At 39.0% G+C, this 20,054-nt stretch overlaps 2 protein-coding genes across 2 annotated transcripts; one reads left to right on the forward strand and one right to left on the reverse strand.

Moving 5' to 3' along the window:
* The first annotated feature begins 2,195 nt into the window (after window positions 1-2,195).
* On the forward strand, window positions 2,196-7,442 carry pter (phosphotriesterase related). Its single transcript, XM_074651626.1, has 5 exons — window positions 2,196-2,326; window positions 2,810-3,267; window positions 3,602-3,867; window positions 4,806-4,946; window positions 6,069-7,442. The coding sequence occupies exons 2-5, from the start codon at window positions 2,836-2,838 to the stop codon at window positions 6,277-6,279; spliced, it is 1,050 nt and encodes a 349-aa protein (XP_074507727.1). The 5' UTR covers window positions 2,196-2,326; window positions 2,810-2,835; the 3' UTR covers window positions 6,280-7,442.
* A 420-nt stretch (window positions 7,443-7,862) lies between these two features.
* On the reverse strand, window positions 7,863-10,686 carry c1ql3b (complement component 1, q subcomponent-like 3b). Its single transcript, XM_074651627.1, has 2 exons — window positions 9,715-10,686; window positions 7,863-8,042 (listed from the first exon to the last, which is right to left on the reverse strand). Exons 1-2 carry the CDS (start codon window positions 10,330-10,332, stop codon window positions 7,863-7,865), a joined length of 798 nt encoding a protein of 265 aa, XP_074507728.1. The 5' UTR covers window positions 10,333-10,686.
* Window positions 10,687-20,054: the final 9,368 nt, after the last annotated feature.

Raw genomic sequence — 20,054 nt, forward strand, 5'->3', positions numbered from 1 at the left:
CTTCTATAATCATCTACATCTCAGCTCGAGACAAAATAATAATAAAAGACAATTTATCCAGCCTTGAACACGAACATCACGGCTGCTGGTCTGATCTAGTAGTCATCTTGCCAACAAACGGATGGTCATAGGCTCCACAGTTTGTAAATGTTCATTATGCTCAGCCGTTTGCAGGGATGGTCAGCGCCATGGTGACTGTTCACGGGGCAGTTCCCTGCGACAGCAGAACAAATACTGCTGCAGAGACCATCTGCTGAGTGAGGAGCAGTCTGTCTCTCAAACCCTGCATCATCCTCACATGTTCTCCAAAACTATCCAATTTTGAAATGACAGCTGGTTACAGGGATATGTCATCTGTTTGCTTGTAGGCTAATTGAATTTGTGTAATAAGACTTGATTTGTGCCTATACAGGTCTGAAATGTGCAGTTTCTAATAAGTCACCCTTGATAACAGGGTGTATGTTGTAACATTTACCTTATAAATGGTAATCAAATAATTATATTAATGTTTTATAGACCAATTATAAGTCAATAATCATAATAATTTGGGGTTTACCAGGGTGTGGCCTGTGACAGACCTTTCGACCTCTGACCTGAAAACTTCCGCAGAGCATAAGAAACCAAAATCTATTTATTAACAACTAATTAACATTTAGAAGTGCAGACTTGATGGATTATTGTAACAACCATTTATTAATGACTTAGTGATTATATAATCACATATAAATATACAGATAACTTTTGCTGTTGTACCCAAATCGTTTAGTTCTTATCAATTACTTATAACTCATCTATACAGGCTATTAGTAGTGATCTATTATCACTAATAGCATGAAGTGGTACCCGCTATTTATCAGCTATTATTAACATTTGTTGTCATATGTTATTAATTAAACTTGTTAAAATAATAATGAAGTCTAAACTTTCCAACTCCGTAGGCTACCACTTAAATATATTTTTAAAAAATGACTTTTTTATTTACTATAAGAACTATACCATAAGAACCCACGGTGACATAGGTGTCACACGCCCTTTAAACGTTATGGAAAGTTCCTTATAAAGCTTTATCCTTGACTTTAACTCATGGAGTCCCTAAGTGACACATACTGAACATCCTGATGGGTCATGTGACAGGTCATGTGGTTTTGTGTTTCCACAGCAACATTTCCAAGATGTCTGTGTGCCAGGTTAACACATGTGACAGAACTAGCTAAATTGAAAAAGCTTATTTTTTGTTGCTAAAGGTAAGAATCAAGCCATTTAAGAATTGTAATACTTAAATAACATGTCCTTTATTACATTTAACCTGTTGTGATCACATTTCTTGAACAAATTGATATAAAACAAATCAGATGAATATCATTGAGACATATATGTATACATATATGTACGTATATATACATATATGTCACATCGGGCCTTTAACCTGAAAATTGTCACGGAAAACCTGATGTGACATTAATGTCACAATAAGAAAAAATATTATGATCTGCTCAGTTAATTTAGCTGATTCAATGATATTTAGTTAATATATTTTATATTGTTCAATTCAGGGCATATTAAAACAAATGTTAACAAAAAATCATGTTATATTAATTAAATTATTAATAAAATGTATAAGGAAACAATTTTCGCCTATCAGTAAATAAAATAAACAGACAAACAAGATTTTTCTACCCTATATCAGTTATATTTCAATGCCATTTTATTTTTTCTGTAGTATGGATAACAAGAAGCAATACAGTGTTCAGGATGCACTGGCAGTCATCCAGGGAGATGGCAGTGATTTTTGTGTTGTAAAACAAATCTGAAAAAAAGATTTTGTTGTTAAACCTAAGAAGTAAAGTTATAATTTTGTGGAAATGCAAATAAAAAGACAAGTTTTTGTTACCAAACACAAAAATACTGTCAGGCTGATTTATGTTCAAATGAGGAATACATTTACCATAAACGCCTAATGTGACGTATATGTAACTGTACAGGTCTTTGACACTAGGGGGTGGTATTTTGAAAAAAAATTCAGAAATGTGTTCTATGTGGTCTATTTAGTCTGTATTATATCCCCCATAATTTTCCTTGAAGGAGAAATGGGTCCGGGTTCTTATGGGTTAATACTAAACTTTACTTTTTATTTACTGACATTGCTCTTATTATTGTAACATTGTAACATTCTAGGTTCTGTTGACTTCCTTTCAGTTGAACTGTGGTCTCGTGATCTCTCGCGATATTTCACACTCGCATCTTCGTGGTCTGCTAATCTGTAAACGGGGCAGTTGCAGAGTCCAGCTGGGGGTTTTGGAGTGGACAGCTATAAGCAGAAAACAAGGTCAGCAAACTGTCTGTCAACACTTTAAATACAATTTTAGGAATCAAGTCGATGAAATGTAAGTGTCCGCCCGCCTCGGGCTGCAGCTCTGAGTTTATTGCACATTGTTTTTGGTTGATTTCAACGAGTACACTTTGTTTTAGCACTAAATGTTGTTCTTTGACGACTACCTTGTTGCATGTTTGCAAACCATGTTTGCATGTTGCATGTTTGCAAACCGAGCAAGTAGCTAGGAAGTGAAGAAATAAAGTGAACTACTAGACAGACCCTACAGTTAGTTCTAATAATAACCAGATCTTGCACTTTGTAGTCCAAAGGTTCCTCTTCTGCATGCACACTGAGGTCAGCCAATAGGGTCAGCCTGGTCAGTGATTGGTCAGAGTATATTATGGCAAACTCACTCTCCTGTCTGATCTGTAGCAATGTTACAAAATCTGATATTTGCTGCATTTCTGAATAAATGAATAATATGTGTCCTTTCAGGTTGTTGTAAACCCTGAATACCAGTCATGTCAGATTTGAGTGGGAAGGTCCAGACCGTCCTGGGTCTGGTGGATCCGGACCAGTTGGGCCGCACCATGACCCACGAGCACCTGACCATGAGCTTTGAGTGCTGTTACTTCCCTCCTCCCGCTGGCGACGAGGCGGTGGCGGAGAACCCGTTCCAGATGCAGCACATGCACTGGCTGAGGCAGAACCAATACAGCTGCCACGAGAACCTGCTGCTGCAGCAGGAGCTCGCCGCCGTGCGGGACGAGCTGCTGGCCTACAAGAAGGCCGGCGGGGGCACCATAGTGGAGAACACCACCATGGGAATCGAACGGGACCTGCCCGCCATCAAGCAGCTAGCCAAAGACACCGGGGTCCACGTCATCGCAGGAGCAGGGTACTATGTGGACTGCACCCACACTGACGCCACCAAGAGGATGAGTGTGGAGAAGGTGAGACCCGGTCTGAGGGTAGCATCAGCAGCCTGTCGGGCCATCTGGCATGCATGGATGGCACTGGTGCTGACATCTCAGTCATAAGACAGGAAGAACACCGAACTGACAATTTGATACATCACCCATTTTCTCAGCAATTCCTGTGTTTATGTTCAAGGATTTCTTTTGTATCTTCTGATTGATTTGAACGGGTTTCTGGCTGCTAAGTCTCGCCCTTTAGATGTCACGCACTGAACCTAACGTGCTCTGTTCATGTGCCTGTTAAAGGGACAGAACTAGTCAGAAAAGAGTTATTTTAATGCACTAATATTTCACTTTTCCTGCCCGTCAGCTCACAGACATCATCGTCAGCGAGGTGCTTCACGGCGCAGACGGCACAAACATCCGCTGCGGCGTGATCGGAGAGATCGGAACCGGCTGGCCCATCTCGGAGAGCGAGACGAAGGTGCTGAGGGCCACAGCCCACGCTCAGACCCAGCTCGGCTGCCCCGTCATCATCCATCCTGGCAGGAATGCCGCCGCTCCGGCTGAAGTCGTCCGGATTCTCCAGGAGGCCGGTGGTGACATCAGCAAAACTGTCATGTCACACCTGGACAGGTGAGAAGTTCCTGGAAACAGTTATGTTTTATGGGAATAAAGGGATTTTTGACTAATCAGGCTGTTAAATATCAACATTTTATTAGTTACAATCACAGCTATCCTATAAGACTTCCAGTCTCACATCCCTTCCCTGACATTTATGTTTCCCATTACTAAAAATAAATGCGTAAAAAATGATTATTCAAATGATTATTCATTCATTTCACTTTCTCCCACGTGAATATCTCTCTAGCTCTGTATATGCACTGGTGGAACTGGAAGAACAACAGTTCTCTTAGGTGTCATAAAACAATCCCTGGTGGCACACAGTGAGAAATGCAGTGTAGAGGCAGTTACAGGCCACATATATTTATTTTATTGTTGACTATAAGCATAATAAAAAATGTTCACTGTTATTGTGTTATAATGTATTCATGTTGACAAACTAATAGCTAAAATGAGGCTGATGTTTCCTGCATTTATTACATCCGTCATCACTGATGATACCACATCAAACTTCAATATGAAAATATGTGAAAACTGAAAACGATTACCCTTATTTCGGTCATTTTATGAGTTAAACATTTAAGCACGAAACACAACCGCAAATGTTTATTATATGTTCAATTTGAGAATGAAAAACAGTTCTTGCCTGTCAAACCTTTTGATTTATGTCGATTCACATGCTATTTTTACCCGTCTTCATTCAATACATTTAAAGGTGGCGTTACATAAGACAGCTTTATCATTCTACATTGGATCACAATATTTCTTAGATCTCGTTTTCACAACACGTTAGTTTAGTCAATGCTATATTGTTCGCTGGTATTCTCCATTCTTTGGAAAGTTACAGAAATTGCATTGAATTCCCCCCCACCCCCCTATATACATTACAACTTTCTCTTTTTCTGCATGTTTCACCTTCATTTCAACAACTTTCTGTTATCTTCCTGCAGGACTATATTTGATGATGGTGAGCTGCTTGAGTTTGCGAAGCTGGGGAGTTACCTGGAGTACGATCTGTTTGGAGTGGAGATGCTGGACTACCCGTATAACCTGGACGTGGACATGCCCAGTGACAGCCAGAGAGTGAGGACGTGAGTAACACTTCTCAGGGTTAAACTTGTCTTTTCAGTGCAAATTTCTTTTTTTTTAATCAGGTGTGAACACAAATGTGACCACGTTGATGTGGCAACACTTGACATTTAAATGTGACCTCAGTTTTTGTATTGTTTAGCTGTAAAATGAAAAAAGTTTGTGACCCGGCAGCCGTGTTGAGATCTGTTGAGGAAGTACCAAGCACCGCCCACCAGCCGGAGCAAACTTTCTCATTTTACAGCTAAACTGTACACTACAAGATGTTTCTGAACACATTTGAGAGGAGAAATAGGCATTACAGGAACAGAATATTGATTCATATTTGATCAGCGCTGCCTAGTTTGACCGGTTGATCAGAGTTTATGAGTGATTGACAGCTGCCTTTATTGAATGAACAGCCAATAGGAACGCTCTGGCTGAAATGACCTGTGATTGGCCAAAGTCTCCCGTCACGGGCTAGATTTTTTAAAGCCTGAAAACAGAGCCATGAGGAGGTGCAGAAGTCTAGTTTTCTCTCAGAACACTTGAATTACAATATGCTGAAAGGCTATTATGGAATTTTTGCCCAATGATGCCAACAACATTCTGCCTACTGCAGGTTTAATCAATTAATAGGTCGTTTGGGTCTTGGTCAACTAAGATTTCTTGAGTCAATTAGTTGTTTTTATGCTTTTTTTCATGCTGAATGACTTTTTTCCAAGAAACTTATGAGCACATCTCTGGTAAACACGAGATTTAAAGTGGTGCTTTTGTTTGATTATTTGTGGAGAAACTCAGTTGAGTATTAGTCAACTAAGAATTCCTTTGGTTGACGACAGCCCTGGTGTTGAGCCACGTCAGGTGTTTATCATTGAGAACAAAATGCAGCTTTTGTGTTTTACTCCATGTGGAGAGAAGAGTGTGTCCTACAGTTTTCTCACTGAAACTGTGAGACACTGATAATATTCCACTGCAGTGGAGGGCTGAGTGATGAATGACAGGCCACACGTTGGTCCGGTTAGTCAAGTTGAACAACACATCAAGGCAGACTAGAAATTACAGTGTGTTTTTTAACAAAAATTTGTCAGTTGTGTTATGTTTAATGCCCCTAGTTTACCACGGTTTTGTTTATTCACGCTCAGCTTGGCGTTCCTAGCGAAGGAGGGCTACGGCGACAAGATAGTGATCGCACACGACATCCACACCAAGAACCGTCTCACCAAGTACGGCGGCCACGGCTACTCTCACATCCTGAACAACATTGTGCCGAAGATGCTGAGGAGGGGCTTCTCGCAGCACCAGGTGGACAAGATCCTCATCGACAACCCCAAGCGCTGGCTGACCTTCAAATAAAAGCAAAAAAAAAAGAGAACCAAGGAAGGGGTTTCGATGTAGCGATTATTTTTATCTTGAGATGAGTGAACGCCCCGCAATAAATACTTTGAGATCTTTGCAATAATCACAGTCCAAACTTATTTGTAAATGTGCTTTTGGACGCTCAAACCGATGACATTACAGTGTTTGTGCATCTTTAATGACACTTTTCTCTTTGTCTTTCCAAATGTAAAATAATTACAGGCTGCTTTGAAAGAGTTTTTTTACAGCCGCCCTCATTAATTAAAACTTGATGTTATATTTGTGATTATACATTATTCACTTTGTAAGCAAATCATATGAAAAAAGCCTCGCAGGATCACAGTGCCTCTCATTAGCAGCCTTGTTTTGGCCCCACTTATGTCACAAACAACCTCTTACAGAAATGCAATCTAAACCAAATATTATTATCTACAGTGGTGCTCACAAATACTGTGCTAATTGATTTTTCAATGTCAATGTTGCTTTTTTTGTATTTGTAAAGTGACATCTCTGCAAACAGGTTTTTACGGGATGGGGAAATAATGAGCGTGGTAGTAATCAGTATGCCGCTCTGCTCTCGACACAATGCGGCTGTGTTAGATGAGTTGTCCTGTTGCCCCTCAGTGGGTGTCTGGGTGTCTATGGGAGGCTGACGGGATGAAGGACACGTTCTCCTCTCATCTGGGAACAGGTGGCCTCACAGGGTGACTTCGCCACATGATCAATGGCGCGATCACCGCGTGAAAAACTATAGAACTTTGATTAATCTTCCGAGAGGGTTTAAACAAAGAGGATTTAATCTTACATGATATGTTACACATGAGCTGACAGTCTTAACTGGAAGGGCTTTCACAATCAGAAGTGCGGATCGATGGAGGAAACATTTCTGTCAGTGCGACTGTCCAGTTCTGTGATGGTGACTAACCGCCAGACCACCCTGTTTGCCCTGACCAGCTGTCATATTGAGACAAGAAAAAACAATGATAATGTCGTGACAACGCTTCAATATGAACATCAGAATGGGCCCTTTACACAAGTGTTTCTATGCTGCACACAATTGAAATGTAATTTCTTTTTACAATCATGCATCACTTTTAACATTTTCACTCAAAATGCACAAATATTTTTTGGGAAAAAATAAAGCACATGTGGACCAACTACACTGAAGTGAACGGAGTGGTGATTATGTAGAGTATAATTTTAGCATCTATAATTAAGTGCTAAAAGGTCAAGACATTGAACTTTCAGTCTACACTCATTCAGCAGCATGTACAGTATGTTTGACTTAATTTGTAAAGCTAGAGACAGTTCATTCAGGGGTGCGATAGCGACACTAATCAATCTGACAAAGGGTACAATTCAACGCTGGACACTTTAACATTCATTATTCTGTAAATTACACTGTAAAGTACAGTTCTTTTCTGTTGTTTTGTTTTTTTTCTTTGCATGACATCCTCCACATCTCCCTGGACTCTTTTTTTGCAATATGGAAATGGTGAGCTCTGCCTCTAATAATCCAACTGACATTGAGTTGAGCATGAGCAGTGAAGCAAAGCTATATGCAGAGCAGAGATGTTGTTTCAATCAGCATACAGCATGAAGCCGGAGAAGGTGCTGTACTTGTTGTTGTTTCCACCGTGAGCCTTCCCACCGTCCAGCTTGATGTAGATCTCGTCTCCAGGCTCCAGGTGCAGGACGACGCTGTTGCTGGCGTAGTCGTAGTTCTGGTCGGCGTCTTGGGCGATGGCACTGGCTCTCACCTGTAAAGGCAAAAAAAAAAGAAGACATTTCAGCTGATTAAACGTGCTTTTATTTTGAAAATCAGCACCTTGGACAGCTCCACCAATGACATTTTCATGTCAAACTTCAAACAAACCATCAGATAGCGTCACTGTATATTTTAAAAATGTCCAGGAAAATGTATTCTGAGGAGTCTTTTTTCCAGGTACAGCCGTGCGTAAAAGTTGCGTAAAATGCATATAAAAGTAATCAAATTATGTCTTTTCACTCTGTATTATAAACAAAGGCAAGGCAAGGCAGATTTATTTTGTAGAGCACATTTCAGCAACAGGTCAATTCAAAGTGCTTTACATAAACATTCAAGAACATTGCGACAAAAGTGCAAAAGAACATTAAGACATAATTAAAACAGAAAATAAAAACAAGCTAAAAATAAAAGCTATAGGATAGAAGCTAAAATAGAGTATAACACACAAGAGTAAAAGCTCTAGTGCAGTATATAAGATCATTATCTGGTTTAATTAAAGGCAGGAGCAAACAGGAAAGTTGTACGCTTTGATTTAAAAGAACTCAGAGTTGGAGTTGGTCCTGCAGGTTTCTGGGAGCTTGTTCCAAATATTTAGTGCATAAAAACTGAACACTGCTTCTTCTTCTGCATGTTTAGTTCTGACTCTGGGGACACTAAGCAGACCTGATCCAGATGACCTGAGAGGTCTGGATGGTTCATAACATAGCAGAAGATCAGAAATATATTTTGGCCCTAAACCATTTACTGCTTTGTAAACCAGCAGCAGTATTTTGACAAAGACTAAAGAGAAAAATCTAAAAACAAATACAAAATATAATATATAATATATTATATACTACATTTATTTATTGTACATACTGTACACACCATGTTCACCCATTCACTCTGTATCTTTTATATCTCTATTATTGTTTTTATAATTTTTGTATACCTTTATACCTCTCCTGTGTTTCACTCTGTTTTGCTGATGTTGCTGCTTTGACACCTGAATTTCCCTCCGGGGATTAATAAAGGTTCATCTTATCTTATCTTATGAAGCGTCCTACCTGGTTGTTTTTACAGAGGTCAGCCCACATGCTGCGTCACTGTATATTTTAAAAATGTCTGGGAAATGTATTCTGATGAGTCTTTTTTCCAGGTACAGCCGTGCGTAAAACTTGTGCGTAAAATGCCAAAAAGTCATTAAATTATGTCTTTTTCACTCTGTATTACAAACAAAGACTAAAGAGAAAAGCTCAAACAAAATATTGTAATTCTATCATCTAATATGCACTATATCTGCAACCATCTTGGACTCTAACCACTGGTGCAATTTACACTATACATCCTATATACCACTTTATAGACTGCACATATGCACATATTACATTTATTTATTGTACATACTACATTTATTTATTGATGGACTGTACACAATATGTTCACCCATTCACTCTGTATTTTTTATATCTCTATTATTGTTTTTTGTTTTTTATAATTTTTGTATACCTGTACCTCTCCTGTGATTCACTCTGTTTGTGTGATGTTGCTGCTTTGACACCTGAATTTCCCTCCAGGGGATTAATAAAGGTTCATCTTATTTTATCTTATCTTGTCTTATCTAATCTTATCTCATCTCATCTTATTTCATCTTATATTATCTTATCATGATGAAGCATCCTCACCTGGTTGTTTTTACAGAGGTCAGCCCACATGCTGGTTCCATCTCCTCCTCTCATCAGCACATGGTAAATAAAGAAGTAAATCCCCGGTATGGAGCAGGTGAATTTCCCTGAAGCAGGATCATAGTGGTTGCCCAGATTTGTGACCACGTCGTCGAACTTCAACACCTCGTACCCTTCGTGCTGCTTCTTCAGTCCTGCGTAAAAGGCGATCTTGGGGATGGTGTTGTAAGTGGCCGCGCTGATGGCTCCGTTAGGCCCATTGAGTCCAGGTGTTCCCGGTGGTCCCGGTGCTCCCCTATCTCCAGGCGGACCAGCAGGACCAGGTGGCCCGGGCTCGCCCAGCGGACCCCTCGGACCCATCCTCCCGACTCGTCCCGGCTCTCCTTGAGGACCGTGGATGAACGTGGGAAGCGACTGGACCAGCCGGTTGTTGTCTTTGATCGGGCTGGTCGTCTTGGCTACAGCGGTGGCCGCGGTGCCATGGTGGGAGTCGCACACCATCTGACAGGAGCCGAGCATCTCGTAGCGGGCTGGGGTCCCGGCGGTATTCACCACGACCGGGATCAGGACCACCAGCACCAGGACCAGCGCGACACCACAGACACCAGTTGCGATCATCTGCGCTCTGCGGATCCGCGGCTGCGTTCTCCGGAGCGTATGATGGGCTTCCAGCCTGCTTGTGGGAGATGATGATTTTTGCAGAGGGAAGAATTTTTCACCTGCTCTTGTTTTCAACTTTTGAAGACAAAGTAGTCCTTTAAATGTTTATGCGTAAAAGTAAAGCATCCACAACTTTTACGCGCTGCTGCAGCATGTGTCCGACTGGTTCATCTCCACTTTCAAGATGAAAAAAACAACAACAACAGACTTTCTGAGAAAGGAAAAACACAATCTGCGTGGCTGCACAAGTTTCTGCGGTGCCACAGGAGAGAATGGACTCGAAATGAACCGTTATCCGCTCCTGTGTTTTTTGGAGAGTGAGGGGAGGGGTTATGGAGGTGATGGATGGGATAAAATCCATGCATTTCTTCAATCAAAAGAGAGAGAAAGGGAGAACATATACAAACACTGGTGCAACTTTGAAAGCTCTGAAACGTGACTGCTTTATTTTATGTATTTTTTTGTGGAGTCAGGGAGCTACTTTATGTAATTTCAAAAGGAATAACACATAACTTTTTCCATTGATTACATCCCCACAACATGTTATTAGAGCTCAACCCAAACAGCTCTAAAGGTCTTAAGCATAATTAGGCCCATTAAAGACAAAAAGCTATACTCCTCGAAATGAACCGTTACCACTCCTGTGTTTTTGGAGAGTGAGGGGAGGGGTTATGGAGGTGATGGATGGGATAATATCCATGCATTTCTTCAATCAAAAGAGAGAGAAAGGGAGAACATATACAAACACTGGTGCAACTTTGAAAGCTCTGAAACGTGACTGCTTTATTTTATGTATTTTTTTGTGGAGTCAGGGAGCTACTTTATATCATTTCAACAGGAATAACACATTACTTTTTCTATTGATTACATCCCCACAACATGTTATTAGAGCTCAACCCAAACAGCTCTAAAGGTCTTAAGCATAATTAGGCCCATTAAAGACAAAAAGCTATACTCCTCGAAATGAACCGTTGCCCGCTCCTGTGTTTTTGGAGAGTGAGGGGAGGGGTTATGGAGGTGATGGATGGGATAATATCCATGCATTTCTTCAATAAAAAAAAGAGAGAAAGGGAGAACATATACAAACACTGGTGCAACTTTGAAGCTCTGAAACGTGACTGCTTTATTGTATGTATTTGTTTGTGGAGTCAGGGAGCTATACTTTATATCATTTCAACAGATTACTTTTTCTATTGATTACATCCCCACAACATGTTATTAGAGCTGAACACAAACAGCTCTAAAGGTCTTCAGCATAATTAGGCCCATTAAAGACAAAAAGCTATACTCCTCGAAATGAACCGTTACCCGCTCCTGTGTTTTGGAGAGTGAGGGGAGGGGTTATGGAGGTGATGGATGGGATAAAATCCATGCATTTCTTCAATCAAAAAAAGAGAGAAAGGGAGACAATATACAAACACTGGTGCAACTTTGAAAGCTCTGAAACATGAGTGCTTTATTTTATGTATTTTTTTGTGGAGTCAGGGAGCTACTTTATATCATTTCAACAGGAATAACACATTACTTTTTCCATTGATTACATCCCCACAACATGTTAATAGAGCTGAACACAAACAGCTATAAAGGTCTTAAGCATAATTAGGCCCATTAAAGACAAAAAGCTATACTCCTCGAAATGAACCGTTACCCGCTCCTGTGTTTTGGAGAGTGAGGGGAGGGGTTATGGAGGTGATGGATGGGATAACATCCTTGCAATTCTTCAATCAAAAGAGAGAGAAAGGGAGAAAATATACAAACACTGGTGCAACTTTGAAAGCTCTGAAATGTGAGTGCTTTATTTTATGTATTTGTTTGTGGAGTCAGGGAGCTACTTTATATCATTTCAACAGGAATGACACATTACTTTTTCTATTGATTACATCCCCAAAACATGTTATTAGAGCTCAACCCAAACAGCTCTAAAGGTCTTAAGCATAATTAGGCCCATTAAAGACAAAAAGCTATACTCCTTTGGCACGTGGTCACACCTCAGTGGCTCCCCGTGTCCAATTTATCACTGGGAGAAAATCTATAGAGCCACTGAAAGGAAGGAGGGAGTCACTAGGAGCTGGCAGTGAAGGATGACTTTACACAAATATACTGATGAAATGACTGAACGCTGAGGCATTTAGGGTGAGATCACTTAATTAATTACCAATGGGAATTCACCAGTGAGTTAAACATCTAAGTTGTTAGTTGTAATATTGTAATATTAGCCTAAATAAGTCATAGTTTTATGTTCAATTATGTATAACATAATCCAAGTAGTCTATTGATTTCTAAAATTTAAAACAAAATGTCCTGTCCACATAAAACTTCAGCAGAGTGGCTTTTTTTTTTTAAAGGTTTGAGTGATGAAGGGCGAATTCTTGTTGAGGAGGGCAGATGATGATGTGCTCATGAATGCAGAGGCTGTCACTAAGTGTCGATGGCACCTCACTGCCAGGTGGAGAGATAGATGAACAGGAGGGGGAAACACAGATAGCCTTGTTTGTTTGGGAGGCGCGAAGCTTTGATTGCAGCCCGAATGAGATTCACAATGAGAGTCACAAATGCAACGGTGTGTTTGTTGAATCGTGATCTCAAAAAGTGCCCTACAGAGCCGTTTACACCGTTTAAAAGATAAAGTTGAATGGGCTGTAAATGAATAAATAATAATGAGTTGTATTAGCTACTTTGCAAATATTGAAGATGCTGTTCTGTTAGAAGACAAAATAAATTGTTTAATTGTCATCAGATGTATATAAATGCAACATGTAGATGTAAGAGAAAGAGAGAAAGTTGTACAATAACACAGCCTGTTCATGCATGCCAACGACAAATAACTAAGAAAACCATATTAAGAGAGAGCCAAAACTACACAAATATGGCAGTATACTGCAAATTATTTAAAAAGGAAAAAAACTGACAAAACCAAAGTACAAATAAAAGAAAAAGAAAGAAAGAAAAAGTGTATATGTTGTTGGCACTTAAAGGGATAGTTTGGGTGGTTTTGAAGTGGGGTTGTATGAGGTACTTATCCATAATAGATGTATTACTTACAGTAGATGATGGTTGGCGTGCCTCCAGCTTGGAGAAGCAGACAGGAGTACCGGCACCGGAGAAAAGCAATACACTGCTGCAACAGGGCTGGCAGAAAAACATATATTATCCACCTAAAAGAAAGTCTCACCTAAAAAAATGTGTATCAGTTTAATATTTAGAATGTTTTCTGACAGCGAACTGAAGCATGCTGGCTTTGGAGAAAGCATAGATAAGTTTCACTGTCAGTTCAGTTCCTCATTGGAAAGGAGAAGAAAAGGACTGACTGACAGCAAGATAAAGCAGTGAAAATATTCTTAATATAGCGTACACTTAACTGACATTGATTTTTTTTAGGTGGGCCTTTCTTTTAGGTGGTTAAAATAAATTTTTCTGCCGTCCACAGCACTGTATTGCTTTGCTTCGGTGCTGGTACTCCTTTCTGTTTCTCCAAGATGTGGGCGTGCTGACCGTCATCTACTGTTGGTTATACACCTACTATGGATAAGTACCTCATACAACCCCACATCAAAACATCCAAACTATCCCTTTCAGACAGAAAGAGGAGATATCTACTTAAGAAGAACATTGTCGTTTTTGAAGACACGTCATGGCCTCCTTGATCCATCGTACAAAAGATGGAGGACAGGCAGCCTTCCAAGCTAACAATGTTTTGTTCTGTTGAAGGTAGACCAAATGTTGCCGTGAAAGCTTAGATCTACTGTTTTGTTTTCATATGAGAACTTTTCCAGTATTGAGGTCTAGAAATGATTTGTGTTTTACCAGAACACGGTCCATTGCTTCTGGTGACTGCTGATATCAGAGATGGGATACTATTTTTCTCTATTAAAATTAAAGACTGTATATAAGAAATGGATGTAGTCACCGTGAAGCCACCCATTGGTTTTGAGTTTAGCATTTTTTCCGTCGCCATCTTGGTTTTTAGCCATCGCCATCAACTCCCAGACCGGACAACGCCGTGGTAGCAATCTGTCAATCACAAAGTAGCCACGCCCTAAAGCACACCCTGCTTTATGGTCTATTTGACTCTAAATGGGACCATAATTTACTAAATGAACATCAATCTGTATTGAACACTAGTGATTGACACCATAAACACATGTTTAAAATGTTTACTGAGTTAATAAATCAAGTGAGAAGTAGGCTCATTTCCTCATAGACTTCTATACAATCAGACTTCTTTTTGCAACCAGAAGAGTCGCCCCCTGCTGGCTGTTAGAAAGAATGCAAGTTTAAGGCACTTCAGCATTGGCTTCACTTTTCAGACCTGAAAGTAAAATAGGGCCAATGAGCCACTTTGACTCAAGTGGTGTTAGAGATATTCAAGTCAAGGCTTTGTTCTCATGCTTCTTTGGTATTTGTCTTTGTTGGAGAACAGAACAATTTGATCTTGAGATATGACCTTTAACTCTGCTATAATCATCATTTTATATTAAAGTGGCAATAGACAAGTTCTTTGCTTTAACTTATCTTTATAGAGTAAATGTTGATTGCACAATTTAATGGCTGCAGGCTATGGGCGGTGCTTGGTTTTTGCTTGACTATTTTCAACATGGCGGCCGGGTCACAAACATTCTTATTTTACAGCTAAACAGTACACAACAAGATGTTTCTGAAAACATTTGAGACGAGAAATAGGCTTTACAGTTACAGAATATTGATTCATATTGGATCAGCGCTGCCTAGTTTGACCGTTTGATTGGAGTTCGCGAGTTTCGCAAGCAGTGATTGACAGCTGGCCAAAGACTTCTCGGCTCTGATTGGTTGTTTTGGTTTGGGCTCGGTGAAATCTTGCAAATGCCATTAGGAGCACCGGAGGACACCGGAGGACACAGATGCACGTGATTTTTTTTTTACCAGATTATCTGTCTCATGCACTACTGTCAGTATTTAGTGACCGTTTTATAAAAATAACTTTTTTTTATCATATTTTCTCAAAGTTCCCGACAGCAGCTTTAAAATTGACTTCTTGTTTTTTTAGGTATGGAAAGTCAAGATATTAAAATTTTGAGAGAACAAGATCTCTGTTGAACTAGTCTTGCAACAATGGATGCCAATAATTGAGACAGGAAATTTCAGAGTAAAATTCCTCTTTCAATTTCCCCTACAGAAGAAAAAAAAAATAATACATCTTTATTGTTATGATTTTATTTTCCTCTCAGTATTTCCTGGTTTCATTTAGTTTTGTTTAATTCTTTGTTACAGCTAACAGGAGTTTGTGAGGACACTGCATGTGATCTAAAATACATTATCATTTCTAAAAGAGCACACATTTTCTGTGGGATTGGTGTAAAGTGAGAAATAGAATAGTATATAATAGAATAGTATATAAAGACACACATGCACACTCACACACAGTGGGACATACTGTGGCGGCTATGAGTCAGTGAACACTTGTTAGTGGTCAGGCTCTCTCCCTCCAGTTGGCACAAGCCTCCAGTGACTCAGGGAGACTTGTCGACCAGGAGCCAAAGTGAACAGCAGTGTCAAAATCCACCAAAAGCTGTGGGAAGAAGAAGACACACAACTTGTATCAGAAAGCTTTTCACAGTATCACACCAAATTAATCAGAGTGCACATTTTTTTTTTTTAATTCCTGTTTTAAAAATGTGTCCAAAGTTGACTTTCATCACTCTTTTTTCCAGCACAAGATCTCTTCGCTCACCTCGGCTGCCGTATTGAAGGATTCCTCTGGTGGTGGAGAGCCCTGACAGGTTGTTTTGAGTCTCCACTTCATTTACAACCAGTCAGGCAGGAGTCCTGGGGGAGCCTGATGATTTTTGACATCCGGACAAGCAGATGTTCAGAGGACATGAATAAAACATACACCCCATCTGACCACAGACCGAAGACTTTCAGAGTGTCTAATGAAATATGAGGCATGATTTCAATTCACAAAAAAGAAATAAAAGATTCCTCTGTCAGATAAGCGTGATGCTGCATGAAATATGTATGGCGTTTATGTAGCCTGACCTGCGTGGCTAAGCAGGGCTCAATTGTGTTTATGACAATCAAAGCTGAGACAGGTTTGTCAAAGGATGTATGTGGTGAATGGGAAAGGGAAACTGAATGGACCAGCCAGGAATATAAACAGAAATATTATGTGACCACTGACACCCGAGTGTTTATCAACTGATAAAACAGCATGTGTGCGGGCCAGCGATAAAGAAGCATGTCCTTCAGTACTTCTCACACCTTCTGCTCTTTCAGAATTTGAGTGTTTATTTTTATTTTTTGAACAGAAAAGCCAGTGAATAGGCCGGGCTCAATAGTTCAGCTCAGCAGGGGGGGGTAACAGAATGTGTTGCCACACCACCCACTCAAAGCTGGTCCTGTACTGTATTTAAGATGGAGAGGCAATCACAGTCATCCAGGGTGGGACTTTGGTTTCGTACCGGAGAGCAGGCCTTTCCATTCAAGTGAAAATCAGAGCGATTGTTTTGTTTGATTTCATTATTTGCTTCCAGTTGACAGACAAACAATTACCTTTATTTTGAGTTGTGTGCACGTCCTTGTGTCAGTGTGCTGCTGTTCTTTTCATTCTTCTCTTAACAGTGTGGGAGGGAGGGTTCTCCATGTGCTCCGTTCCTGTGTGGATTGCTGAAAGAATACACATAATTCTGATGTATAAAAATGAATAAAAGCAACGAGTAAGGTTTCAAAATACAGTTAGAGTTAATGCTTTCCACACGAGGGAAAAACAAAACCAGCAAATACAACAAATACAAGATTATTCAGAGCTTCAAGTACAGTTCAAGCCACTCGTAAAGGAACATTTATGGAGCTCCTAATTCAAAGATTGCACTTGATAATTTATAACACTATTATATAACACTATAATACTATATACCACTATTTTTTATACATTTTCTTTCACTGTCATCTGTTATGATGTATTGACTGTCTTATTTGTACAGTGTCCTTGGGTGGCTTGAAAGGCACTTATAAATAAAAATGTATTATTATTAATATCATCATCATCATCATTATTATTATTATTATTATTATTATTATTATTATTATTATTATTATTATTATTATTACCATTATTATTACCATCATTATTATCATTATTATTATTCATTTATTTTATTATTATTATAAGAGTAATACAGCCATATAAAATGGGAATACTTTTGGCTGTGGATCTTCTAGCGCCTCCTAGAGGTACTTTTATTAACTTCATTCAAACAGGCAATAAACTATTGCATTATTCCTTGTTTTCTTTTTGTTTCTTTTGCATGTTTTCATTCAATATATCCTTAATTCAACCAGGTCAAAATATCCTTGAGATCTAATGTCTTTTTCAAGAGAGACCTGTCAAGAGGAAAGCATAAACAACACTGCCACAAAAATACAAGCATAAACAGGCTAAGATAACAGGTAGACAATATTTAGTAACCCAATTTAGTATGATGAAGAAAAATGCCACAACATTTGTTCTGATTGGTCAAAAGTCTTGAAATCTGGTACAGACACACTTTGGGTAAGTATCTGACAGAACAACTTTGAAATTTTTAGATCACATGAAAAGTCACACTTTTGTTAATAGTTAAAGTCAGGATTTTTCTTTTTTTTGATTAGGAAAACATTAAAATTGTGTTTATTAAATGTTTTCCATATTATTATTTTTTCTTACACTGCATATGTGTACATTTCTTTGATTTTTAACTTGCAAATTTCCCCCCCGTGGGACTAATAAAGGAATATCTTATCTTATTTTATAAATACTAAATACTTGATTGTGCTCCTTGTAGTTTCTGAGATACAGACATTTTCTTATCATACTATATGTAGTATTTGGGCACATGGGACTACTGTTTCTTCCTATAATATAATGGAGGAAATATATAATATAAATAATATAATGCAATATAAACATGAATATAATATATTGCAAATACAGTAGTCCCATGTGCCCAAATACTAGATATATATATATATATAAGAAAAACTCACTTTTCAGTTCAACGATTGGACCGATTTTGAACATTTCTTAACATTTGAGCTTAGTCAAGCTGTTCAGAGAACACGTCCCACCAAAAGGAAATTTTAAAATTCAGTTGCGGGCACCAATGGGTTAAGATGCATTAACAGGTATGCTATTAACTGCTCTTATCGCACACACTGTAAAATGTTCTTCTATCAAGTCATTTTTGTCACCAAATTCAAATTTTCTTGAAGTTTTTCATGCAAATCACGTTTTGTTTTTCTCAATTCTGGTGGAGCGACCTGCTTATTTCTTTCAGCTTCCTCCAGAGATGCAACCACTTCAATTTGAACCATTAACCCTAAAAAAAATACTACAGTAAAAGAAAAACATTTAAAATTCTCTTATTTCTTATTACTGTCTTTATTTTTAAACAAGGTTGAACAATGCTGCTGTTTGCTATGGTTTACATGTTTGCATATTTAACCACAGCACTATTTTATGTTGCTAATACAATAACAATATCATGTTTTTCTGTCTGCAGCGTCCTCCAGCAGGAGCTCAAAGCCAAAGACGTCATCGCTCACATGCAGTCTGTGAATAAGAGGTTGAATCATGAGCTGCATCCTGTGACATTTCAATATAGAAAGAAATATGAGACACACATAGCCCTGACAATTAGAAATAAACTTCAATGAATGATGAATACATTGGATAACTTAAGGTTTACAATGGTGATTTTACATTGTCGTGCAGCTATTTTTTACTTAAGTAAAGGATCTTAATACTTCTTTCAGGCCAGATTCAGAGGACTGGAAGATAAACCATGACGTACTTAAAGGGTCAATGTCAACGGTTATATTACAAATTATAGAAATACATCAAAATAGCCTTTTGTTATGGCTTTATGTTTGTGAGAAACATATAAATGAAATAAGAAAATATTGTATGTGTTTGGCGGCGTGTGTAACTGTCTCTGAGGAAAAGCTTGCCCCTGAATTCAAGGAGTGTTTTGATTGCTCACAATAAAACTTTATGTATTGCAACCTGGAATACCGGATTACAACAAAGGATTATAACAAAACCAAATCCCCCGTTGCAACAAAAAAAATAAGTAGATTGATTTTCATCGAGATGTCAATCGATGCACCGTTTCGCTCACGGCGTCAGCAGGCGGAGTGTCACATTTTCTGCCGATGAGATTGAGCGGCAGCGAGGGGCTTAGTGGCAAATACAATCGAGGAGTGTAAACATACCGAGGGCCGCAAGAGGCCGATCAATGCCTCCAGTCTGGGATTGATTAATTACCCCAAGAAAGAGACTGAGGTGTGAGGGCACCAGAGAAACCTGATCAGAACAAGATTTATCACCCAATCTCTGTATCATCACTCCCTCCCTCTCACTCTTTTCTCTTTTCTTACTTCTTCTTTTTTTTTTTTTTAAAGCTGCCCTTCTCCATTGACTGGCTTGAGCGTGTCATGTGAAAGTGACTTCTTAACATGTCGTAGAGGTTAAAAAAAAAGAGCGGTAACCTACATTTTAAAGGGATGCTGCAAATATGACCCGTTGAATTATCCACTTGAATACCAATAAGGGCTATAAAACTCACAGAGATCAACAAAGTACCGGACGATAAACCGGCTATTGAATATGAACAACACATGATGAGGCCCTGTGATAATATCCAAGCAAGGGATTTATTTTGTTA

The sequence above is a fragment of the Sebastes fasciatus genome, chromosome 11 (assembly GCF_043250625.1).
Source record: "Sebastes fasciatus isolate fSebFas1 chromosome 11, fSebFas1.pri, whole genome shotgun sequence".
In the NCBI taxonomy this organism is placed as follows: domain Eukaryota; kingdom Metazoa; phylum Chordata; class Actinopteri; order Perciformes; family Sebastidae; genus Sebastes; species Sebastes fasciatus.